Source organism: Ornithorhynchus anatinus, chromosome 2 (assembly GCF_004115215.2).
Source record: "Ornithorhynchus anatinus isolate Pmale09 chromosome 2, mOrnAna1.pri.v4, whole genome shotgun sequence".
In the NCBI taxonomy this organism is placed as follows: domain Eukaryota; kingdom Metazoa; phylum Chordata; class Mammalia; order Monotremata; family Ornithorhynchidae; genus Ornithorhynchus; species Ornithorhynchus anatinus.
Genome location: NC_041729.1, coordinates 73116188 through 73143219, shown reverse-complemented (window position 1 = coordinate 73143219; position 27032 = coordinate 73116188). Strand labels below are relative to the sequence as shown.

The following is a 27032-nucleotide window of genomic DNA, read 5'->3' as shown; positions in this document are numbered from 1 at the left end:
AATAAATCTGGGTTGCGGTGTGGAAAGCGACGAAAGGAAAACGAGGAAGGAAATTCACTTCTGATGAAGCAAAAAAAGAATGCTTCACCTCCATAAATTTCAAAAACAATTGCATCTGAGAACAGAGCTGCTTAATTTAAGCCCATTTCCCTCAGCCAGAAAAGGACCCAGTATTATCATTGTGGGTGGGTTCAGTTTCCTCCCCCACACAGAGCTCCGTCAGCGGGAAGGAGTGAGAGAGAGAACAAGTGAAAATGAGAATATTTATAACACCGCATGGCACTGGGGAGCATACCCATTTCATTCCTTAAATACATGTGTAAATTAAACAAGGAGAGCTGATTTCTTTACTTTCCAATTATATATGATCGCAAGGCTCGAGTCCGGTACTGCGAGAACAAAGGATGCAGATCCATGAGGTGACCTACCACGCACAAAACAAACAAATAAACAAAAAAAACCACCCCGAAAACCCCCTCTACCCTGCTTTTCAAAAGGCCAGGACAGAAATAGCCCACTGGGTTTGAGATTTGCTAGTGCCGATGCATCACAGAGAACAACAATCCCATGAAATTCAGAAGGATGGTGAGAAAACAAAATAGGAGGGCACGTTGGCTGGAGGTGGGGGCACAGTTTAACTAAGCGGAGAACAGAAACAGCCTTTAAGGATGCTCTTTAGTTGCTTGCTCATTTGTCTACCTTTGAGATGTTGCTTATTTGCTGTCAATTTTATTTACCCGGGCCTCAGAGACGGAGACAATGATGGTTCTTTTCCAAGAAACCCTGGGAGAGCAACACCTTTATTTTAATGGCCTTCCCAGCAAGAATCCCCTCCAATATTTTGGCTTTTCCTCATCACAGCTATCAGCTACCCAACAGCTGCTCATTTTACAATGATTTGCCGGAGAGACAATGATTGAAAGAGCCAATCTGTGTCACATGGAGAGGCAGTCGCAGGATAGAGCATGCGGTAATAGCGCAGAAGTGAGGTCAGAAAAAACAAGACTGAGGTGAAGTAGAAGGGGGGGGGGGGGGGTGACAATAAAAAAAAAAAAAGGAGAAATAGCAACAAACAGCAGATTAAGAAAATCCCAACCCCCAAAAATATATCTGCCGGGACACAGTTAGATGATGAAAGCAGGGGAACAACTGTATTCTACAGATTGGATTTTTTATGCAATGTGGAATCATATCCATAAAGGGGCTGAAATGGATTCAACTAGCAGAAGTAACCTATGTAAACTGTAATTTGGGAGTTGTTGAGCATGAAGACAAAGATGACATCCTCCTGAAGGATCTCGGGTGTAAACTCACTGTGAGCAGGGAACATGTTTACCAACTCTGCTATAGGGTAGTCTCCTGAGAAAGCTTAGTACAGTGCTCTGCACACAGTGGGTGCTCAATAAATACCACTGATTGATTACAACAACTGAGAAATGAATGTATCGAGAGCTGAACATCGTAGAAGCAGGCCTAGTGCCCTAGAAATTTGTTCTAAAGGTAAATCTTCATGAAGAGAGTCTTTAGTGATACTGTAACAGAGTTAATGTCCCAAGATGTGATCTAACTGGGTTCTACCTATATTTAATGTACTGGATCCTGCCTGGGTGTCAGCCACTCAATTACCAAGTATTTATTGAGTCCCTCAAAGTGTAGTTCAGTCTAATAGGCACTAAGAGTCCCCGATAAAGAGGAGACAAAGAGCTTACAATCCAAGAGGGAATTTCAGGAGCATGGCAAGGTCTCTGCTGGAGATGTGTTAAATCTTTCAAAGAGTATAACCTAGGACAATATAGAGTGTAAGCAGAAAAGAGAGGTACCCTGGGCTATGACTGCCGCATGACATGTACAATTCAGGAAGAAGTTCTGCAAAATTTTCTGATTGACCTTGGCATTCATAATGTCCATTTTGCAAGTGACATCCAATCGCTGCGGATGTGACACCCAATCCCCGCAGGTAAATCAAATTCCTTGGCTCTCCTACACACCCTCAGTCCCTTAAGCTATCAATTCAATTCTATTTACTGAGCATTTATTGTGTGCAAAGCACTGTATTAAGCACTTGGAAGAATACAATACTAGAATAAATGGACATGTTCTCTGTCCACAACGAGCTTATAGTGTAGCGCAATCAAGTTCCCAGGTGTTTTTCTGCCCCGCTCCTGCATCCCAAACTCAGTTCTTCTCCCCCATCTCACTAGTAGCTCACTATGAAACTGCATATTCATGGAATGTAACTCGTCTGAATCATGGGGCAGGTCTTAAAAGCCATTAGAAATTTGGAAATGCCGCCTCCTAACAACCAATCTTTCACTCTGGGTTTAGTTGACTCCCCCTGCAACTTGGCATAAAGAGTAGGTATCTTATGACCTCCCAGGGTCTTAAAGGGTCTTGGGAAGGAGTGGGGAGATTCCAGTAGAAGAGCAGCGGGAGAAACCAGGTATGGAAAGGAGAGAATGAGGGGCTGACAACCTTTCATTTTTCAACCAAAATTTGCACTGGCTTTTCAACAAAACCATTGCTTTTCAAAAGCAGACTTCAACTTTTCTGAACTCCTGTTATGGTGAGCTAGCAGGGGGCAAAGAGACAGGCTAAGCATTGCGTTTAACCCAGGAATTGAACCTGAAAAGGGCGACACATTTCAGGGTCAGGAAGGTAGGAGAGGCACCGGGGACACTGATCACATTTTATCTATATTCCCAAACTAGCAGGTTTCCATTTCAGAGTAACTAATGTGGGCAGGTTTTATTTCTGGGGAAGATGGCAAAACAATCAAGGGAACCCAGCTGGGAGCATTTACTTGCAAGGAGACAGTCACCCCGCAACATAATAGCATCTTTAGGGAGGGCAGGCTCTATTCCAAGGTTGTCAGTCACTGCACAAATAAAAGGTGTGGGATGTAGCATTGAATACATACCAAAATGTATGTATGAATAGTGACAAGGAAATACCTAGGATGGAAGTCCAGATCACTAAAGAGCATAGGAAGCTTATCTTTAAGGACAAATTAATCAATCAATCAATTGCATTTGAGTGCTTAATGTGTGCAGAGCACTGTACTAAACTCTTGGGAAAGGACATTAGACAGAATTAGTAGTCACATTCCCTATCCACAACCAACACAACTGGGGGTCTGGCCACTTAACTTATTAGCATCACGTCCTCCTCCTAGTAGCACTGAGAACAAATCCCAGAATTCCATATGCAAGACTTGATGTACGCTCATTAAGGTAAGCCCTCAACAGATATGCTCTAAGCTCTTTCTGGGACTACAACACCCAAAAGAATTTAACCCCAGTACTCACTCTCATCTTTTCCCCATAGCACACACAGCCAACAAAATCACCAGCACCTAGTCCTCATCTACTCCTCCATCCCATCGTGGACAGTGCTTGGGTGGCAGCATAATAAAAATGCCTGGCAGAGTGTCAAGCGAAGGGATATGGCCAGGGCATATACATAGTTCAATTGCCACCAACGGGTGGAGGAGGAATTGTATAATTTCATCTCAGGCATTTCAGAGCACATGGCGGGCTGCACACTACTCATGTGCCTGAGACACCACTCCATTAGTTGATGGACGAAGGAGACTGGAGGGTGTACGAAGGAGTGAGACCTGACCTGATGGTATCTAAGCGCTAAGTACAGTGCTCTGCACACAGTAAGCGCTTAATAAAAATGAATGAATGAATGAATGAATCTAGCCAGACTGTAAAAGGCTGTCATGAATTGTAGTCTGGTAATTTAGTGCTCTGCCTTCTCTTTGTTAGCACAGATAAGGAACATTTTCAAGATTTTCTGTGAACATTTGCTTTTTTTACCTGAACGCCTGTTTCATTAACTGCAACACCATAAGAAAACTCCCAAAATTATGCTTATATGTAAGTTGACACCACCAAAAAACCTTTTAAAATGAAATTCCTTCAGCACCTTCTGGAATTCGGAAAAATTAGAATACAGGTACTAATTTGATATTATACCCACCCAAATTGGGTGGATACTTCACACCAGGTTCTTGGAAGAAAGGCAGTACATTTTAGAAATTTCAAAAAATATGACTGACCCTGACCCTTTCCATCCAAGGCCCTCCAGGACACAGTAATTTATGGACCTGGGCAGCTGAGGGGAGTGTAGGACGAAGGGCGGCCGAGTGGGCACAACACACAACTCTGAGTCGGGAGACCAGTGTTCTAAACGTGGCTCTGATTACTGTGTGACCCTGGACGAGTCACCTATCTGTGCTTCAGTTTCCTCATCTGCAGATTCAGTAACTGTTCACCCTTCCCCCTTAAACTGTGAGCCCCATATGAGCCAGGACTTTTGTTAGATCTAATTGTATCGACCCCTTAGATATTATTTTAAAATACCACTATTATTATTAATCTCCCCACGTATTAATCTCACTCTGGGAATGAGGTGGATGTCTAAAGAAAATTACTTTTATCTCCCCAGTCACTCTTTCGGCACTAACCACCCACACTTTCCCAGGGTGGGTTTCTGAGTCATACTGACGCAGCGTCAGGCAGGAGAGAGGGACAGGAACAGCAGAACTGTCTGCAGGGACAGACAACTGCCTGGACAAACAGCGTGGCCTAGTGGATAGAGCTCAGGCCGGAGTCAGAATGACCTGGTTTCTAATTCTAACTCTGCCATGTGTCTGCTGTGTGACCTTGGGCAAACCACTTCACTTCTCTGGGCCTCGATTACCTCATCTTTAAAAGGGAGATTAAAACTGGGAGCCCAAAGTGGAACAGTCCACCCCAATTTGCTTGTAGCTATCCCAGTGCTTAGTACAGTGCCTCACATATAGCAAGTACTTAACAGATACCAAAATTATTACTATTACTTGGCTGAGCCTCGATATTAATGGGCACCGAGAGTCCTCAGTGCCATACCCGGCACAAGAATATTTATAGATAGTATCCTTGCACTGATCTACCAAGCCTTGGCACTGAGGTCCATGTAGAAGAAACTCTGCAGTCTTAAGATAGCCACTAAGCAAGAGGTTAAATGGGGGAGGGCGGGAGAGGAGGGAGCTCAATTTGATTATTTGCAGTAACAGTAGAGAGAAGGACAGTTACCTGGAATACTTGCAGGAGAGATAGGGCCAGATCGCGACTGGTTGCTTCCAACGGGAGAACCCACGGGGGAAGGCGATGGGCCCCCTGGTATGCTGGAGAGATGTGGAGAAGCATGAGGAGAGAAAGGTGACTGGGCGGGGTTACTCTGCTCCCCTTGGCTGCTGGTAGAGCCTGATGCGCTAACAGCTGAACTCAGCGTCGCTTCGGTTCCTGTGGGCAGGTCGTCAATGGAGCCAGATAAATCCTGGGGACAAAGAGAAAAACAAGGCATGAGTGAAACCTCGCTAGTTCACTACTTGTTCATCCAAAGCATCACTTTCTCCAAAGTCATCAACTTCCCCTTTGAGTAGTTTTTGGATTTTACAATGCCAATAATTCAAGGCAGTGGGGTATCTGGCTTTTATGCCACTGTCTAGCCTATGTGTTCCCCTTGGCATCACTCCATTTAGGTCCCTGGCTTCTCCAAGGTGGGGAGAGACACCTGGGTGGGAACTGGGGTTGGGGCTACTCAGGGGCAGCAGAGGGGAGGCCTGGGGAGAGATGGAAGGATAGGGAAAGAGGGATGAAGGCAGCGTGGAGTAGTGGATAGAGCAAGGGCCTGGGAGTCAGAAGGTCAGGGGTTCTAATTCCGGCTCTGCCACATGTCTGCTGTGTGACCTTGGGAAAGTCATTTGATTTCTTTGGGCCTCAGTTACCTCATCTGTAAAATGGGGATTGATACTGCGAACCCCATGTGGGACAAGGACTACGTCCAACCAGATAAACTGGTATCTACCCCAGCACTTAGTACAGTGCCTGGCACATAATAAGCACTTAAATGCCATTATTATTATTATTATTATTATTATTATTATTATAATAGCCCATTCACTGCCCTGCTCCCTGGGCTTGGAGAAAAGAGTCAGGGGTACAGTTCCTAGGGTCCCAATGTACTGTGAGGTCTTTACAATAATAACAACAGTAATAATAATAATAATTGTGGCATTTGTGAAGTGCTTACTATGGGCCAAGCACTGTTCTAAACACTAGGTAGATACGAGGTAATCAGGTTGGACACAGTGTCTGTCTCACATGGGGCTCACAATCTTAATCCCCATTCTCCAGATGAGATAACTGAGGCCCAGATAAGTCAAGTGCCTTGCCCAAGGTCACAAGGTGGACATGTGGCATAGCCGGGATGAGAACCCACGTCTTCTGACTTCCAGGCCTGGGCTTTTTCCACTAGGCCACACTGCTGGACTTTAGCTTTGCACCAAGTTTTTTGGCTGCCTGGCTGGAGCTGCTAGAAGACAACTGAGGAATCTCGCAATTGCAGAGGGCTCAGGAGTGAGGGACGACAGGGCAGGGCTAGGCCACTCCAACAGGACTTCCATTGACCCAAAAATCTACTCCTGATACCGTCCCTGAGTCGAGGGAAGAGGATGAGCCTGGAGGTGGCCCTCCCACACTCACCTCTGCTTTTGCAAGGAGGGCTGGACCCCCTAGTGCTGGAGCTGGAACCAAGAAATAGATGGAAGAAGTTGAGGAGGCAGTATGTCGCCTGGAAAGACCAGAGGGCATGGGTGTTGGAGGACTCAGGTTCCTCTCCTAGCTCTGACACTGGCCTGCTGCATTACTAAATGGGGATGATGACTGCTGCCTTTCCCTATTTCACAAGGATGATGGGAGAACAAAAGTAAATTAAAAAAGGAAATAAAAGCTCTATATAAAAAAACAAAGTATTACTATCATCATTATTACCTCTTACTGTACAGCTCCCTGTAACAAACCCAGAGACACTGATTCAACCGTCTGCACTTACTTCTGCCACTGTTTCAAGGTACGGCTTCCCTGTTATTCAAAGTCAGTATATGGACTCTTGACCTAATCACACACAACCTGATCGACTGTGTATTTCAAAATTCATTCACTCATTCAATCGTATTTAGTGAGCACGTATTGTGTGCAAAGCACTGTACTAAGCTTTTCACATGGATGCAAACACCCCTTTCTTCCATGAACTCCTTTTGAGAGGCTTTCTAGTCCTCTGTCACCACCCCAGGAACACCATATCCTCAACATGCTACATATAAATGTTTCCAGGAGCCTGGCCTCACTAATGCTTCTTCCATTTTTGAGTACATAAAACCGAAGTGATGATGTAAGTGGTTAAAGGATATATTTTAAATCTATCATATTTACTGAGCGCTTACTGTGTGAAGAGCACTGTACTAAGCACTTAGGACAGTACACTCTAACAGAGTTGGTGAAAATGCTCCCTGTCCACAATGAGCTTATTTATAGTCTACCCCTTGGTCTCCAAAATCCTGCACTAGTAGGAAAAACCATTTCAAGGTCCCTTTCTAGTTTAAGTGGTCAACAGCTTCATGGCAAATTGAACTGCAAATCAGTACACCTGAAATGAAATCCATGAATTACTGTATATGATATTGGCAAAACTTGCTCATCTGTTCTTGTTTCAACAGAAATGGAGCTAGGGCAAAAGTATCTGCAGCATTTCTTTCAGGAAAGTGAACAATTATGTTCCCTGGTACTTTCTGTAGCCAAAGGAATTCAAAACCTTCACAAATTTTACTAGCTCTACCCTGATAAAAATTTCACATTTTGCCCTAACCTTGCAATCGTATGTGCACTGAGTTGAAAATAATCATCAATAGGTACACCAATACCACTTAGTATTTGATTTATGGGCTTAGTAGCCTTAGTTTTCTATATTGTACAACTTTGACTGCATATTAAATCACCATCAATGCTTTACATGAGGGGTGTCAAGCATAGAGCCCCTGGAGTATTTTTATTCAATCTATTCAACTTTTGGATGAGACCTAAAAGCTGTAGTCTTGACCACTTGTAGTTATTAAAGATCCCTTGGCAGTCTTTTCCGGTGAAGGTAATATTAACTCTGATGCTCAGGTCAAACTCTTAAGTTAGATAATTACATGCTGCCTACCTAAATTCCCCACTGCCACTGCAAGTCTACAGCCTATTTCTTCACTCAATGCCCGGAGCTGTTCCGTCCCGGCTCTAAGATGTAAAAGGTTGGTTGCATTTTAACCCAGATATGTGAAGCTTAAGTTCCATGTGCCATCTAAGAATGCAAATTGAGAATCTGGTCCCCGATGGATGCTCTGCCGACTCTTATATAAAGCCTCAAATAAAATAAATACAAACTCAAAACCACCACACACAATCTGAAAAAGCATTTGGCCCAATTCCTGAATGGAAAGGAAAGCACAAAAGTAAAAATGAGTATTTTCTCCCCATCTCAGTTCAACTGGGGTCACATTTCACTACGATGTGCTTGGAGGTGGTGGTATTAAGTGATGTAAAGAAGCATCTGACGTGGCTTTGAGGAAAAAAAAACACAACCCAGCCAGGTAAATTTAATTCCCCTTTAGAGGAAAAGAGAGGTGGCAAAAATGAGGCATGTAGATGAAATCGACTCAGAGACTAACAGGCTTTTCTTCCACTGTTTTATGGCAGGTTCCTTAGCAAGCTAAGTCGACATATTCCATCTGTTATATTGTACTCTCCCAAGTGCTTAGTACAATATTCTGCACACAATAATGCTCAATAAATACTACTGACTGGAAGGCATGGCTGGTTCAGGTGACCAGATTCCTCTAATCCCGGCTCTGCCAACTGTTTGCTGTGTGACCTTGGGCAAGCCACTTAACTTCTTTGTGCCTCAGTTCTCCTGTTCTCCCTCCTACTTAGACTGTGAGCCCCATGAGGGTCAAGGTAACTCTCTTTCCCTCTTTAAAGCCCTACTGAGAGCCGACCTCCTCCAGGAAACCTTCCCAGACAGTCCCCTCATTTTTCCTCTGCTCCTCCTCCCTTCCCCATCTCCCCTACTCCCTCTCTCTCCTCTACCCCTTTCCTCTCTCCACAGTACTTGTGTATATTTGTACTTATTTATTACTCTATTTTATTAATGCTGTGTATATATCTATAATTTTATTTATCTATTTTGATGGTATTGATGCTTGTCTACTTGTTTTGTTTGGTTGTCTGTCTTCCCTTCTAGACTGTGAGCCTGTTGTTGGGTAGGGATTGTCACTATCTGTTGCCGAATTGTACTTTCCAAGCGTGTGTACTTTCCACCCAGTAAGCTCTCAATAAATATGACTGAATGAATGTATGACTGTGTCCAAACTAATTAACTTGTATCTACCATGGAGCTGAGAACAGTGTTTATCATAATAAGAGCTTAACAAATACCATACAACAAAACAAACCACAAAGGAGAAGGGATGGGGGCCTGCCCAGTCTACTTTTTTCCTCCTCCTGCTACCAGTCTTACCACCATCAAACTAGCCCAAATTGACCAGAAGCAGCACCAGAGGTGGGAACTCCAGCTGAGGTGGCCCAGGCTACGTTGTTCTGTGGAAATACTTGTGATGCTGGCAGTGGAGGGTGACTGTGGGCTTCTTGTTTTCCCGTTCTCTCCATTTTCTTCTCTCCCTCTCTCTGGCCCTTTCCATCTCTGTCTCTCTCCTCTCACATTTAAGCCTCAATTCCCACAAGCCCTGCCTCTTTCTCCCTCTCGGTATCCAGTAATCTGGTCACCTACTCAAGAGTCCCAGCCAAAGGGGAATTATCAACTGCATGGTGGCAAAATGAGATATTTTAGGTGGTATTTCACAGGAACCCATGTTAGGGTCAGCTTTCCTCGGTATCTTTACTGATAAAGGAAATGAGGCTATGCTCATCAAATTTGCAGAAGACATGCAACGGAGAAATTGCTAGCACATTTAATGTCAGAAAGAAAATTCAAAGTGACACTGACAAATCAGAAAAGTAGCTTTACACAAACAAGATGAAATTCACCAGAGCCAAGTATAAGATGGTACACTTTAGGAACGTAAATCAACACCACGAGTGTGGGATGAGGAAAAAATGACAAGGCACAATTGCAGTAGAAAGAGATCATGGGGCTAATTACTCACAAGCTGAATAAGTCAATAATGTTGGGACGTTATTCCAGAAGCCTCTTTGGCAATAGCATTAGAATGGGTGAACGTAGCCCAGTCCATTGTGTTTTAACAAAAATATTTCTTAATGAAGAAAAGTCTTGCATTATAAGCACCTGAAGAATCAGTTCAGTTCAAGACAGAATTCCAACACCAACCTCAAGAACTTCCCTTGGGTGAGGCACTTAACTCCTCTGTGCCTCAGTTTCCTTATCTGTATAATGAGATTTAAATACCTGTCCTCCCTCCCACATAGTTTGGGATTCCCAAGTGGGATGGGGTGGTGTCCAACCCGATCATCTATCTACCCCAAGTGACAGGGACCATATCTAATTCCCGCCGATGTATTCTTCCCCAGTGCTTAGAACAGTGCTCTGTACACAGTAAGCACTTAATATTTAAACTATTATTATCATGTCTTGCACATATGTTTTACAAATGCTATATTCATTGATATTATTATCAGCAGAGGAGCAATTGACATCCTCCCATCCTTTCCTTCTCCACTTGAAGAACACTGATGACTCTGGCAGTTACCTATGTTGTTTCCCCCTTTGCTACTCTCCAGTGAGCCCTTTTGAGGTGTCTTAAAGAGGTGAAGGAGACAGTGTGTGTAGTGGTGGTAGCCATATTGACATATTACTACTAGTACTACTAATAATAATTGTGGTATTTGTTTAGTGCTTATTATGTGTCAGGAACTGTACTAAGCACAAGGGGGCATACAAGCAAATTGGGTTGGACACAGTCCCTGTCCCACATGGGGTTCACAGTTTCAATTCCCAATTTACAGAGGAGGCCACTGAAGAGATTTGCCCAAGGTCACACAGCAGACAAAGGGCAGAAGCGGGATTAGAACTCAGTTCCTTCTGACTCCCAGGTCTGTGATCTATCCACTGGAAAAAGTTGCTTCTCAATAGATAGCAGCACATGCCCACCACACTGTTCCAACATCCTGGCACCAAGAGGCAACAGTAGGGGAAAGGACAGTGAGGGGGCTGCAGGAAGCAGCGTGGCCTAGTGGACAGAGCATGGGCCTACGAATCAGAAGGACCTGGGTTCTAATGCTGGTTCTGCCATTTGTCCTGCTTTGTCACCTCGGGCAAGTCACTTAACTTCTTTGTGCCTCATTAGCTTCATCTGACAAATGGGGATTGAGACCATGAACCCTGTGTGGGACAGGGACTGTGTCCAACCTGATTAACTTAGATCTACATCACTGCTTAGTACAGTGCCTGGCACAGAGTAAGTTCTTAACAAAGACTATTATAAACAAACAAAAAAAACAACAAAAAAAATCAGGGACTCAAGGCAGACTGTTCTCTTTAGCAGGACAGCATCAGGCTCATTATCTAGGGGCTGCATGCAAGGAATAGAGTGAGCAGTGACTTGTGAGGTTGACAAGTTTGGGTTTCTCAACTTTAAAAAACAAAGGCTGTCTTGCCATCATGAACACCATGTCTGTTAAATTACAGAGTGATTTGAGAAGAAATGACTACCGAGACAATAAACTGAATGCAGGCAAACTTAACTAAACAAGACTTCTATGGCCTGAAATTAAAAAAAAAGCTACAGAAAAATATGACCCGGGCCTAGAGATGTTTTGCATTCATATAATTAATGCATCCCAAACGTACATGTCATTTTGGGTGCATAGAGAAGCGAAGCCCTCCCTTTGACAATCCTTGTCGAAAACCATTAGGCTTTCTAACATTTGAATAAAACTAAATTTGTGGTGACAATGAAATACTGCACATCATAACACCTGTGACATAGTGACAAACAGGATAAACACTATTCAAGATTATACCACATGCATTTACGAAAACATGGGCCATAATGAAACTGATGTATTTTTTTTAATTATAGGGCATGTTAAACTTTTACTAGAAATATGAGGCATAACCTTCTAACCCTGCAAAACTTACCCATGGGGAAAAAAATTCATCTTGGCACTGAAGACTAAACCAACACTAAAGAAGCCTAAAATTCAAACTTCAGTTACTTCTGAGCTTTAAAAATAATCACAGTAGAAATAACAGTACTATTTGTCCAGCGCTTACTATGATCCAAGCACAGTACTAAGCACTGGGGTAGATACTACCCAATCAGATCCCACAAGGGGATCACAGTCAAAACAGGAAGGAGAATGGGTATTGAATCCTCATTTTACAGATGAGGGAACTGAGGCACAGAGAAGTTAAGTGACTTGCCCAAGGTCATACAGCAGGTACATGTCTTGTCAGGATTAGAACCCAGGTCCTCTGACACCTACGCTTGTGCTCTTTCTATTAGGCTATGCTGCTTCACATGAAATAGTGTAGTTAGGGTGATTTCTGCAATTAATGTTCAGGAAAATTGCTTTTGAAGGTCTGTACTTATTAATATATTTTCTACTTTGTTTTGGAGTTGTTTTATCATTGCAATTTTGTCTTTACTATTAAATCTCAAAAGATATGGTTGGTATTTATCTTATGAAAATTAGAAAGAAGCACACCGCAAAATGTCAAGTATTTTTTATTGACAAATTTAATAAACACCAATGTGCATTTATAGGGGAAATACTGATAATTTTAAAAATTCTCTGTGGCCATATACCAGATGAAGATGAACAATCACCAGTTTTAGAAACACATGTGTATCTTATAGTAGGCAGGGTAACACCTTTCTAAATGACAAAGTATCTTCATTCATCGAGTCAAATGATTAATGATAATATCAATTAGACCTTTTACAAGTATTTACTGAGCACCCACAGGGAGCTTAGTACTGGTCTAAGTACTCATCATACAAAATAAATGCAGCAAAAATATGGTTAGATAAAAATGCCACCTACAGAAATAGTTTCATTAACTCTCTAAACTAAAATTGGCTAAGTGGAATCATCTATTCTGAATCCACACTGTAACGATGCAGAATAATAATAATAATGGCAGCATTAACTTAGGTTTCTCCAGATGTCTAGTTCTCAAGTTTTAACAACAAAATTTTTCCCACTCACTATTCTGGTTGCTCATTGAGGCTCACTTTTAGCCCTGTTGTTGGTCCAATGGAAAGGAGCCTTGGGCTACAAGTCTCGAGTCTGCTTCTAGCTGGCTAACATAGGCGAAGACCACAACTCAATCAGATTGATTGAGCGCATACTGTGTAAAGAGCACTGAACTAAGCGCTTGGGAAATACAATACAAAAAACACATTCCCTGTCCACAAGCTTATAGTCTAGAGGGGGATACATATTCATGTAAATAAATAAAATTAAAGAAATGTACATAAGTGCTGTGGGAGTGGGAGAAGGGATGAATAAAGGAAGTAAGTCAAAGAGATGCAGAAGGGAGTGGGAGAAGAGGAAGGAGGGCTTAGTCAGGGTAGGCCATGTGTTTTAGCAGTGTGTTGCATCTCTGTCTGCCTGTTCCCTGGAAGCATTTTGGGGACCAGCAGAAGGACATATGACTGGTGAGGCGAGAGAACATGCACTGCTCCACACAAACCACTAGCTGTAGATGAGATGCAGTGTAGCCTAATAGAAAGAGGACAGGCCTGGGAGTCAGAAGTACCTGGGTTCTAAACCTGGCTCTGCCACTTGTCTGCTGTGTGACTTTGTGCAAGTCACTTCACTTCTGTATGCCTCAGTTACCTCGGCTGTAAAATGGGGATTAAGAATGGGAGCCCTTTGTGGGACAGGGAGGGTGTCAAACCCGATTATCTTGTAACTATCCCAATACTTAGTACAGTGCTGGAACACAGCAAACACATACCACAGGAAAAAATAATCTATTTTTTAGTGCAGGTTTCTAAGCCTGAAGTCTCAGTCTAAAAAGTAGGAAGCATTTTCTGCTTGAAGCACTAGTGTGGATGAATTTGCACAAATACAGGTGGGAAAATATTAATGTTTAGAAGGCCATTTCGATTCAAGAGCAGCTCTGCCCTCCGCAGGATTCGGAACTGTAAGCAACTTGCTTTTCGAAGGCATGGTGAACTTGATCAGTTTTATTAAGAAATTTATTAGCATACTGCGAATGAGGAAATGATTTACACGTCGGTGATCCACACAAATTCTTTGCACCCACCACAGCGAAAACTATTTGGTTTGCGGTGAATGTACACATGCTGGTGTACTGGAACGACAGGATAACATTCAAGTTCATTTTTTCTAGCAGGTTGCAGGATGACTTTTTATTTTGCTAATCTCCCCTGGGGGTAACAGAGACTGACAGGTCCCAGACATTTCTTGAAGCACATGCCTTCAAGGGATTTCCTTAAAACTTGTTGCAACTCATTCATAAAAGCACAAGGGGATACATGGGTTGCCAATCTTCTTAGAGAATTAAACTGTGTTCTTTCTCCTCCACAGGATAAAGGAGGCATTGGAGAAGCTACAGTAACTTATGACTATATTTCAGACTGATTTAAATAACATTTCTTACATGAATCATTCAATCGTATTTATGGAGCACTTACTGTGTGCAGAGCCTTGTACTAAGTGTTTGGGAGAGTATAATATTACAGAATTCACATTCCTTGCCCCTGAAAAGCTTACAGTTTACAGACAATGACCTATGCCTACAAACAGCAGGTTATTTTCACCTTCAACTACTATAAGTACCAACAAAGACACATCTTCAATTCAGAACTGTAATCCAAATCTACTCTTTCAAGCTTTAACCTAAAACATCTCAAGAATGAGGAATCAAGTATTAATGAGTTTTGCAGCATACATTAAGGTTTTAATGGAAATTTGTTAAGCACTTACTTTGTGCCAGGCATCGTACTAAGTGCTGAGATGGATACAAGATCATTAGGTTGGACATAGCTCCTATCCTATGTGGGGCTAACAAATCTAAAACAGAGGGAGAAGGATTTAATCCCTATTTTAAAGATAAGGTAACTGAGGATCAGAGAAGTTAAGTGATTTACTAAAGGTCACAGCAGATAAGTGGTGGTACCATAATTAAAACCCAGGTTCCCTGACACCAAGGCCCGTGCTCTTTCTACCAGGCCACCCTACTCCCAATTGATTAATTAATTAATTGTTAACTAATACACAATAACTGGTGTCAAATGTGGATGAAGTATTCTCATGTTACTTAGAGAAAAATAAAAATATTGATTTTATGCATAATACAAACTGAAACAAAAAACATAGATGACCAACTAATTGATTTGCCAAATAAGGAATCTTTTTTTAGTTGTTTTTAAAGCATCCCTACTTGTAATTAAAAGAAATCAATTTTCCAGATGTCCTTTGTTTTTGCGAGCAGAAGTGTTACTTGGCAACTTTTACAATTCCCTGCCTAGCCTAAAAAAATTCCTTCCCTGCCCAACCTTAAAATTCCATGTTATTTGAAAACGTGTTACGGATGAGTGTTAGGAGAGTCCGCTTCAAGCTGCAAAGACATCAAAAACATTTCTCTTACTCAACTAGCTATTCGGGCAATATGCCAAGAGAAGAATATACTTATGGAATGAAAACAGTAAGAACTGTGGCCTTACTGTTCACTTGTCATCAGCATTTTAATGTTCACTGTGCCTCTGTGCAACAAAGCAGAAATAAAGAAATCTGTAATTTCTATATTACGGGCAGTTATATATGCAATGTGTAAGCACATATATTTTATATGTAAAGAATATGGCTATATACACACACATACACACACTTAAGGTAACCAAAGGCAGAGCTATTTAGAAACCTGCTAATAAAAGAACTTCCACAGTGGTTTAAAACATGCAGCCTAGTTAACAAAGAAGCTCTGTAACTAATACTTCTCTAGAGGACAATTTAGTCAGCAGGGCACCAACTCTATTCTTCTTTTATAAGTACTATCAGATCTATGATGCCTGTAAAGAACAGAAAGACCTTACTGCATCTCATTCAAACCAAGGCACCTTCAAGCTACAGTGCTTCCATTTATCTTGTTGGAAATCTGGCAGGTAAGGTAATTGCTGGGACTCTTTTAAAGGCGTGACGTCCCCATATCCCAAGGTATGGTATATCCGATCTCTTTCTCAGGGACTGCTTTAGGAGGCACTTTTTTCATGGAATCACGGAGGACAAATTCCCTATTGACAAGAAAGATTTCACTTCATCATCTGTCTCAACTTTATATTTGCTGCTAGCTTATTGTGGGCAGGGGATGTCTCTTATAGTGTACTCTCCCAAGTACAGTGCTCTGCACACAGTATGTGCTCAATAACTATGACTGAGTGATTTATACCACTATGTGGTGCTTTTATTAATAATAATACTGATAATAAAATAATGGCATTTATTAAGTGCTTTCTATATGTCAAGCACTGTTCAAAGCACTGGGATAGATACAGGGTAAACGGGTTGTTCCATGTGGCGCTCACCGTTTTAATCCCCATTTTACAGCTGAAGTAACTGAAGCACAGAGAAGTTAAGTGGCTTGCCCAAGGTCATATAGCAGACAAGTGAAGGAATAGGAATTAAAACCCATGTCTTCTGACTCCCAAGCCTGTGCTTTTTCCACTAAGTCACTCTGCCTCTTTTAAATTTTGAACCTCTGACAAAACCTTAGAGAGGAGGCAGTTTCTCTATTTCCTTAGCCCTCCACAATATTCCATTACCCAGAGCACCACATTTTTTTATGGTATTTATTAAGCACTTACTATGTGTCAGGCACTGTACTAAGTGCTAGGGTAGATGCAAGAAAATCAGGTTGGACCCAGTCCATATCCTACAGTCTTAGTCTCTATTTTACAGATGAGATAGCTGAGGCACAGAAAAGTTAAATGACTTGCCCTAGGTCACACAGCGGACAAGTGGCGGAGCTGGGATTAGAACCTAGGTCCTCTGACTCCCAGGTCTGTGCTCTTTCCACAAGGCCACACTTCTTCCCTTTGTGTTAATGTTATTCATGAATTTGTAACTGGTTTTAGTTAGAATTATAACAATGTCATACAGGATTTTCTTCTCAAGTACAAGCATTGTGTGTGTTCACATTCCCTCCACTCTCTATATACGCACACGCACACATATACACCCTATACATGCACACTTGGGAAAAAGGCCAAAAGTTCCCACTCTATTTAAGATTTTGCTCTTATCCTCTGTTTTCATGGTGGTACAGTCTTATCAGACTTTGACGAAGAGTCACTTTCAAAATAGCACATGGCTATCACCAATAACCTAGTGATTTGGGTAATGTGCGTGAAGCAAACTGTTTACGTGGGAACAAGAGACAGAAGGTGAAGCCCGGAAAAATTTATGGATCAATACATAAATAAAATACACGAACACTATCATACAACCAAACATACCGCAGATGGTTTTCTTTAATGCATCTCACTTTTAATATATTGATCCTTCCCAAGAAGCAAGTTAAATACACCTTTGGTTTTGATCATATTCAATTTATCACCAGTTGGTTTCCTAGAGGACCAGACCGGATTGCAATATGTGCTTTGCTGCTACAACAGAACTGGGACTAGATTAGAAATTTTGCCTCCCATGCTTAATTAAATAAGTGGTAAAAAAAAAATCAGCCTCATAATACTCCAAGCTAACATCCTAAATGCAATTAGTTTGATGGTATTAGATCAGTCACTGGCGGGTCAGAATTGTAAAACACTGCACAGTTGGGCAACTCTTGCTTACAATGGCCCCCAGAGAGCGCCAGGATAAACATCAAATTAGAGTAGGTGTTTCAATCACCGAGACAAACCCAAGTCCCTTGTTTGGGGGGACTGAACTATTGTCCTTAAGGATTACTTAATGCCATTTCACATAATGCTTCCCATCTATGAAGCATGATGATATCTGCCAATTTTTGTTTGCAGATATAGGAAATCTTCCTCTTTCCCAACCTTAATTCCTAGTACTCCATTTTTAGATTTTAAATAGAAATTAAGCTAAATAGAATTAACCACATGAAAATTACAGGTTATTCCAGAAAATGGTGCTGAATTTACTACGCTGACAAGGTAAAGCCTACATATGCCTACAATGTTAAATATTTTACATTGGAACTATACCTGTAAAATAATTTGGGGCTGCTATGATAGAGTCAAATCCAAATTTAATAATAGAGGGCCAAACCTCAGGCAGGGAATGTGTCTGGTTTATTGCTGTGTTGAACTCTCCCATGTGCTTAGTACAGTGGTCTGCACACAGTAAGCGCTCAATAAATATGACTCCTTGACTGATAAAACTTCACCTACTAATATGACTTAAGAGTTCTTAGTACTTTAAACAGACACACACACACACACACACACACACACACACACACACACACACACACTTTAAGTTAATATTCCCGTACCTTGTTTTGTAGACATGCTTTTGGGGGTAGGAAAAAAACAATATTTCTTATAATTATTAACTTTTCATCAACGCTTTGGCTGAGCACATCCACAAATGTCCTTAATTTTCAAGTTGTTAGAAAGCTTCTTTTCAATAAAAACATTCTATAATAGTGCTTCAAGAAGACTTCCAAAAGGCTAATTGTCTATACAGAAAATGAGTTAACAGACTTAAATTATATATATACACATGCCACTGGAAAAACGGAAGCATCTGAATGACATGAGGTAAATGCTCATTTTAAGTCTCAGATTCTCCTTTCCAAATCAAGTATTCTGTACCCAGACACCTAATATGATCTGGTAATCAGAGGACCTGGGTTCTAATTCCAACTCTGCCACTAGTCTGCAGTGTGACCTTGGAGAAGTCACTTAACTTCTCTGTGCCTCAGTTTCCTAATCTATAAAATGGAGATTTAGACTGTGAGCCCCATGTGGGACACGGACTGTATCCAATCTGATTAGCTTGTGTCTATCCCAGCGCTTCTTAGAAAGCAAGTGCTTAACAAATAAAACTAAAAAAAAAAAAAAAAGCTTTTGTCAAACCCTAATAGCCATGTAAGATAAAGACTTTTGAAGTAGTTTTAAGTGGATTTATAATCTGTGCCCTAAATCATAGCTAACTAAAAAAAAAAACAAAACTCTCCTGGGAAATACTTCATGAAGAAATTCCTCGATGTCCATTATTCGATTTGCCCAAGTTTCTGTCTCAGAAAATGCTTTTCTGAGGGTCAGGTCTAAATAGATATAATATATTCCATTTTATATATAAAGCATTTTCTGAGAGTCAGGTCTAAATAGATTTAAGGTCCTACTTAGAGGAAACCTTCAGTGCAGTTACATGTAGGATTTCAAAATTTTTCTTTTCATTTAAATAGTAAAGTATTCTTTGTAGCTTTTAACCCTAAAATCAGAGTATGTGAACATGAAATAATATTTCTCAAAGGCTGTGAACTAGCTAGCACTCAGCCCCTGATGTAACATTTTCATTGTTGCGCTATAGTTAGTGACAATAAACAAGGTTGAACGAAATATACTTCACTTATTAGGGAAAGCAGTTTTATTCAATGCACCCACCTCAAGGGTTTGCTAAAATATGGCATGAGTTGAACTCTCTCCTAGAAGAAAACCTCAGCTTTTACTCATTCATTCAATAGTATTTATTGAGTGCTTACTATGTGCAGAGCACTGGACTAAGCGCTTGGAATGAACAAGTCGGCAACAGATAGAGACAGTCCCTGCCGTTTGACGGGCTTACAGTCTAATCGGGGGAGACGGACAGACAAGAACAATGGCAATAAATAGAGTCAAGGGGAAGAACATCTCGTAAAAACAATGGCAACTAAATAGAATCAAGGCGATGTACATTTCATTAACAAAATACATAGGGTAATGAAAATGTATACAGTTGAGCAGATGAGTACAGTGCTGAGGGGATGGGAAGGGAGAGGGGGAGGAGCAGAGGGAAATGGGGGGAAAAGAGGGTTAAGCTGAGGAGAGGTGAAGGGGGGTGGTAGAGGGAGTAGAGGGAGAAGAGGAGCTCAGTGTGGGAAGGCCTCTTGGAGGAGGTGAGTTTTCAGTAGGGCTTAGAAGGGGGAAGTGATTGTTTGGCCGATTTGAGAAGGGAGGGCATTCCAGGCCAGAGGTAGAATGTGGGCCGGGGTCGATGGCGGGACAGGCGAGAACGAGGCACAGTGAGAAGGTTAGCATCAGAGGAGAGGAGTGTGTGGGCTGGCATGTAGAAGGAGAGAAGAGTTTGCTTATGACCTTAGGCTCTTCCTATTACTCTTCAGAAATTATGTAGAAAAGGCCGGAGGTCCATAGACCCTTTAATCCCATTGATCATTGGGCATATCCATAAAGAAGGACTTTTCAATGACTTCCTATTAAATATCAGAATTCAAAATACAGCAATACATCTGTTAAGGACATTAAATTTTGGGAAAAAAAATACTGAGAGATAAAGAACCAGAAGAGATGGAGCAGTCAGTGGAAGTAGGAGCCGGGAGTTGTTGGCTTGGGGAGTTGACTGACCGGGGAGATACCACACAACTCTTTGTTCTAGGGCAATATCTAGGTCAGTCTTGTGACCTCTAATAAGTAAGCTTTATGCCTAAATTGGCATTTTTCCTTTTTACTGTTTCTTTTATATTTATCTACTTTTCAATGTTGAAAAATACCCTAAATAACACCTTAAGAATGAACTTGCATAAACTTCTTGCCAGATCTAATCGTCTCTATTCCATCCTATTTCTACTTGACTTCTTGGTTGCCTTCGACACTGTGGGCCACTCCTTAAAATAATAATAATGATATTTATTATTGGTATATGGTATTTCCATCCCTTCTGGAAACATTATCCAGCCTTGCTTCACTTCACTGTCCTCTCCTGGTTCTCCTAGCTCTCTGATCATGCCTTCTCAATCTCTTTCACAGGCTCCTCCTCTGCCTCCCAAACTCTATCTGTGAGAGGCCCAGAGGGCTCATTTCTGGATCCCCTCTCTCTCCCTCAGTCTACTTCTCCGCCTCACATTCTCTGTGGAAGTGCATCATAGTTCAGTTCTGAGTGCCCTTCTACTTTCCATCTACATCCATTCCTTTGGAGAACTCAGGTGCTCCCAGGGTTTCAACTACCATCTCTACATGGATGATTTCCAAATCTACCTCTCCAGCCCTGATATTGCTCCTTCTGTGCATTCTCACATTTCCTTCTGCCTTCAGGACATCTCTCTTTGGATGTCCTGCCCACATTGCAAACCTAACATTCCTATAACTCATCTTCCCAGCCTAACTCTGTCTTTCCCTTGACTTTCCTATCATTGCTTCCAAGTCTGTAACTTTGGCAGTACCCTTGACTCATCTCTCTCATCTAACCCATACCTTCAGTATGTCACAAAATCCTGTCAGTTCCTACTTCACAACATCTCCAGAAGCTTCCCTTTCCTTTCTAATCAGACTACTTCCATGGTAATCCAAAAAATTATCCTCGCCCTCCTTGACAACTACATCTGCCTCCTCGCTAACCTCCCTGCCTCCTCTCTCTCCTCACTCCAGTCCATACTTCACCCTGCTGTCTGGAACATTTTTCTAAAAAATAATTCAGCCACATCTCCCCCCATCTCAACAATCTCCAGTAGTTACCTTCCAGCTCTGCATCCAACAGAAACTAGTTACCATCAGCTCTGAGGTCCTCAAATCAGCTCTCTTGCTCTTTAGTTACCTTGCTGATCTCCTACTACAACCCAACAGCACACTTTGCTCCTTTAACACCAACATACTCAGTGTACTTCAATCTCATCTATCTCACCACTAACCTTTTACCCATCTATTCACTCGGGCCTGGAATTCCTTCCCCCTTCATATCTGACAGACTATCACTAACTCCACCTTCAAAGCCCATCTGAAATGACATCTCGGCAAAGAGGACTTCCCTAAGCCCTCATTTTCCCTATTGGCTTTCCCTTTTGTGTTGCATTTGGATCTGTACCCCTACAGCACTTGATATCAAGTGTTGTGGGGCTGAGGGAAGAGTGAATAACAAGTACTGAAGGGGTACATAATCAGGGTACAGATATGACAGACAAACTTGCTTTCTGCTGAGAATCTGGAAACACAAGTATTCCAGGTTACATAAAACCAAATGAAAAGTATCCATTTATCCAATTGCCCTAAGTCCATTAAAATTGTAGGGACTCCCAAGTGAGAGAATGCTTGCATGATTCCAAATACTTCAACTGGTAAACACAGTCATCCTAAGTAGGGAAGAGCTCTGGAGGGTTAAATGTAAAAGTAGGCTAAGTTGGTAATTAGCACTGGACAATCTAACCCTAGTTATGCTGATACGTGAAGCAGTGATATTCAGAATCAGTTATAAATTGCTTTTGGAGAGTTAATGAGAGGACAAATTCTGAGGTCTGCTAATGCATAGGGAAGAAAAACACAAAGGTATTTGAAGGCAAAAAAAAATGAGTTGACGCTTGACAAATACCAACTTCCATGCATGAAATGATAAACACTAATAACCCATGTGCCTTCAAAGTAAATTGACAAAATAACAAGATCCCTAAACAGGGAAGATTTAGTGCTTGCCTGATGATTCTATTTTTTAATATTGAAAGTGAATCATAAATCTTTAGAACAGAAAAACAATAGAACAACATCTCTCACATCTCTCAGGGAGCAAACTTTACTGTTTATTTCAGAAGTGCAATGCTTAGCACGTAGAAATTCTGGAAATAAAATTTAAAAAACAAAAAGACACAAACCCTTAGGAGCCATTTGTTTCTTCAATACCATAACAATGAAATACTTTCAAACAGTAAGTCCTGTAGCAACAGGAAATAAATTAGCAACCCTTGAAAAAAGACCCAAAACAAAAACCAACAAAAAACTACAGCAAATTGACTGACTCCCTAGAGAAGAAAGAAAAGTTGTGTTTGTCAAAGAATTACATTATAAAACTTCATTGATCTAACAGTTCTCTCAATCGCAATTCACATGTCTACATTTTCACTCCAACTGATATATTCTGAGTTAAGGCATAGATTTCCACTTCATACGCTTCTTTTATTTTGCATATAACATCAGCACTATGGTTGCTTCTATTAGAGGGTATTCTACAATATCGCCAAGATCTGCCCTTTCCTCTCCACCCAAACGGCTACCTTACTATTACGGGCTCTCGTTATATCCTGGCTAGACTACTGTGTCAGCCTTCTCTCTGACCTCCCTTCCTCCTCTCTCACCCCGCTCCGGTCTATTCTTCACTCCGCTGCCCGGCTCATCTTCTTGCAGAAACGATCTGGGCATGTCACTCCCCTTCTTAAACAACTCCAGTGGTTGCCCATCGACCTCCGCTCCAAACAAAAACTCCTCACTCTAGGCTTCAAGGCTCTCCATCACCTTGCCCCTTCCTACCTCTCCTCCCTTCTCTCTTTCTACCGCCCACCCCGCACGCTCCGCTCCTCTGCCGCCCACCTCCTCGCCGTCCCTCGGTCTCGCCTATCCCGCCGTCGACCCCTGAGTCACGTCCTCCCGCGGTCCTGGAACGCCCTCCCTCCTCACCTCCGCCAAACTGATTCTCTTTCCCTCTTCAAAACCTTACTTAAAAATCACCTCCTCCAAGAGGCGTTCCCAGACTGAGCTCCTCTTCCCCCTCTACTCCCTCTGCCATCCCCCCTTTACCTCTCCGCAGCTAAAGCCTCATTTTCCCCTTTTCCCTCTGCTCCTCCACCTCTCCCTTCCCATCCCCACAGCACTGTACTCGTCCGCTCAACTGTATATATTTTCGTTACCCTATTTATTTTGTTAATGAATTGTACATCGCCTCGATTCTATTTAGTTGCCATTGTTTTTACGAGATGTTCTTCCCCTTGACGCTGTTTAGTGCCATTGTTCTTGTCTGTCCGTCTCCCCCGATTAGACTGTAAGCCCGTCAAACGGCAGGGACTGTCTCTATCTGTTGCCGACTTGTTCATTCCAAGCGCTTAGTACAGTGCTCTGCACATAGTAAGCGCTCAATAAATACTATTGAATGAATGAATGAATGAATGAATAGAGGCTACACTCTAGGTTCTATACTCAAGAGCTAGTAAGTGCCCAAAGAGGAATCATATGCCCCAGTGGTCAAAAAAATGAAAACAGTGTGTCCCTTAAAAACAGTCCTACTGTGGATTAGGCATAGAGGAACCTAGGTTAAAGTTGCTTCTCACCTGCTGCCTCCCTCCCCCATCCCACACATATTGCTTCTGGAATGGTCTTTTCGGGTAGCTAACCCAGTGAAAATTACAGTTTAGCGAGGGGAACCTACAGAATCAAGATATGAATATTTACCCACTCTCTACCTAGCAGGGATTTCTTAGAGCCTAAGGTCATAAGCAAACTCTTCTCTCCTTCTACATGCCAGCCCGCACACTCCTCTCCTCTGATGCTAACCTTCTCACTGTGCCTTGTTCTCGCCTGTCCTGCCGTCGACCCCGGCCCACATTCTACCTCTGGCCTGGAATGCCCTCCTTTCTCAAATTGGCCAAACAATCACTTCCCCCTTCTAAGCCCTACTGAAAGCTCACCTCCTCCAAGAGGCCTTCCCAAACTGAACAACCCTTTTCCATGGCTTCCCCTCCCCTCCCCATCACCCCGACTCACTCCTTTTGCTCTGCTCCTCTCCCTGCCCCAGAGCACGTGTGTGTATATATATATATATATATATATATATATATATATATAATTCTATTTATTTATATTAATGCCTGTTAACTTGTTTTGATAATAATGTTGGTATTTGTTAAGCACTTACTATGTGCAGAGCACTGTTCTAAGCACTGGGGTAGATAGCAGGTCATCAGGTTGTCCCACGTGGGGCTCACAGTCTTCATCCCCCTTTTGCAGATGAGGTAACTGAGGCCCAGAGAAGTGAAGTGACTTGCCCACAGTCACACAGCTGACAAGTGGCAGAGCCGGGATTCGAACCCATGACCTCTGACTCTCAAGCCCGGGCCCCTTCCACTGAGCCATGCTGCTTCTCTGATTAAGACTGTGAACCTCACGCGGGACAACCTGATTACCCTGCATCTACCCCAGCGCTTAGAACAGTGCTAGGCACATAGTAAGCACTTAACAAATAACAACATTATTATTATTATTATTATTATTATGTAGTTGGGAGAATACAATACAGTTGGCAGATACAATTCCTACCTTCAAGGACCTTAGAGTCCATCACTGATGAAACTGTTTAGAATAACTAGTAAAAGAACAACCTAAACATTGTGTGTAGATATTATCACGAGAATGTGGGTCTAGGAGTCAGAGGACCTGGGTTCTAATTCTGATTCCATCTCTTGACTGCCATGTGACCTTGGGCAAGTCACTTAATTTCTCCATGCATCAGTTTCCTAATCTGTAAAATGGGGATCTAATACCTCTTTCTTCTTCCCCTTTGTAATGTAAGCCAGGGATTTCATCCAAACTGATTGTGCTTTGCTACCCCAGTGCTTAATATAGTGTTTGGCACATAGCAAAAGCTTTAACAAATGCCACCATTTTTATTTCCATAAAACTATATGATAATGTAAACCTTAGGTGGAAAACTATACTCTATAAATTTCAGAGGGAAAAGAGTCATTACTTGCTTTATTATTAGACCTTTTAGAGGGATAATACACTAAAATGAATATAATGGAAGTGGAAACTGCATCCTCTTTCTCTCCTAAAAAAAAAATCACTACGCTAACCGCAATTGGTGATACAGTGGTGAAAGACATATCTGCATTCAAGAAAAAAAGAGTAATCAATCAATGGAATTTACTGAGTGTTTCCTGCATGCAGAGCATTATAATAAACACTTGGGAGAGTTTTGTAGACATATTCCCTGCCCTTAGAGTAACTAGAAAGCCCGTGTCAAAATCAAAGCTGAAAAGTGCCAGTAAATCAAATCAGAATAAAACTAACACATAAGTACACCAAAATTAAGTGTTGAAAAACTAAATAAAAAAGAAAAGAACCCAGATATATTACAGTGGAGATCATTACTCTTTCACTACAATCACTCTTGCATTGGCTCCGAACTGAAAACTGAGTTTTTACACTTATCTACACAGCTTCAAGGTAATTGCTATTTTTCTTCTTTTCTTTCCCAAGCCCCATGTGAGATTTCAGGAGGCAAATTATCATCAGTTCATAAGTCAGATGTGATTAAGAATCAAAATATTTTTATTAAGGTTTTAACAGACATACATTCACAAACATATGTTTTTGTATTGAGAAGAGTTTATATGGCAACTGTACAAATGCCAAGAACTTATGCTTCAAAAGCTCACTTGTCAACTTTTCCTAACACCTTTGCAGATTGTGGAGCAGATCTGAAAAGGAGTGGATGGGAAATCAGACATTGAGAAAGTGGTAGCCGATTCCAATTCTCAGCGCTCAATAAATACGATTGAATAAGTAGTACCTAGATTCCAATCAGCAAGAATTCTTAAATGTGTCCTTGTGCTCAATTATCATTTAGTCAGGATTCTCTGAACTTCAATGCTACTGAAAATCATTCATGTACAAGAACATATTAATTTGTCAGGTCAGATATAAAATAAGATTTAAGACTTCTACCCATTTCTTCTTATGTGGATTAAAAACCATTTCTGAATGTTAAGAAATTTGTTTTAAGATGCTGAGCTTTATTTTATTTTGCTATTCTTGACTGGACTATGAGATCATATATTCTGTAAAGCTCCATTTCTAAAGAAGGTAATTCTACCAATGCAGTGCCCATATTAAAAGAAAGTTATGTTTATGTTCTTTTACACCTCAGGTTTGCAAATTCATTCAGATGAAATGTTTAAATAATAGTATTTCTACATTTTATAGAAGCAGCTGGTCACTTAGACCTCAAAGGCTAGAAATATAGTGCAAGTCTGTGAATTTTCCCCCAAAACTATTTAATGATTTTAGTACCCATTACTTCAAAACCTTCTTTCCACTGAAAATGAAAATGAATAGACTATAGATTCACATACTGATCACACCCACATATTTAGACACTGTTCTAGATAGCTTGATTCTCACTGCACCTGTGGAAAAAACTTCTCCCCTTCCCCTGCTCCCCATAGCGAATTGCCAGCCTTATATACTAAGAGAAGTTTTGGTGAGAAAATAAATT

The 27032-nt window shown here is 41.5% G+C and overlaps 1 protein-coding gene across 1 annotated transcript in view; it reads right to left on the bottom strand.

Moving 5' to 3' along the window:
* ARID1B (AT-rich interaction domain 1B) overlaps nt 1–27032 on the bottom strand; it is a 514902-nt gene that overhangs the window by 140139 nt on the left and 347731 nt on the right. Inside the window, 1 exon segment of the mRNA XM_029057789.2 lies at nt 5082–5325. Coding sequence (XP_028913622.2) covers nt 5082–5325 — 244 coding nt within the window.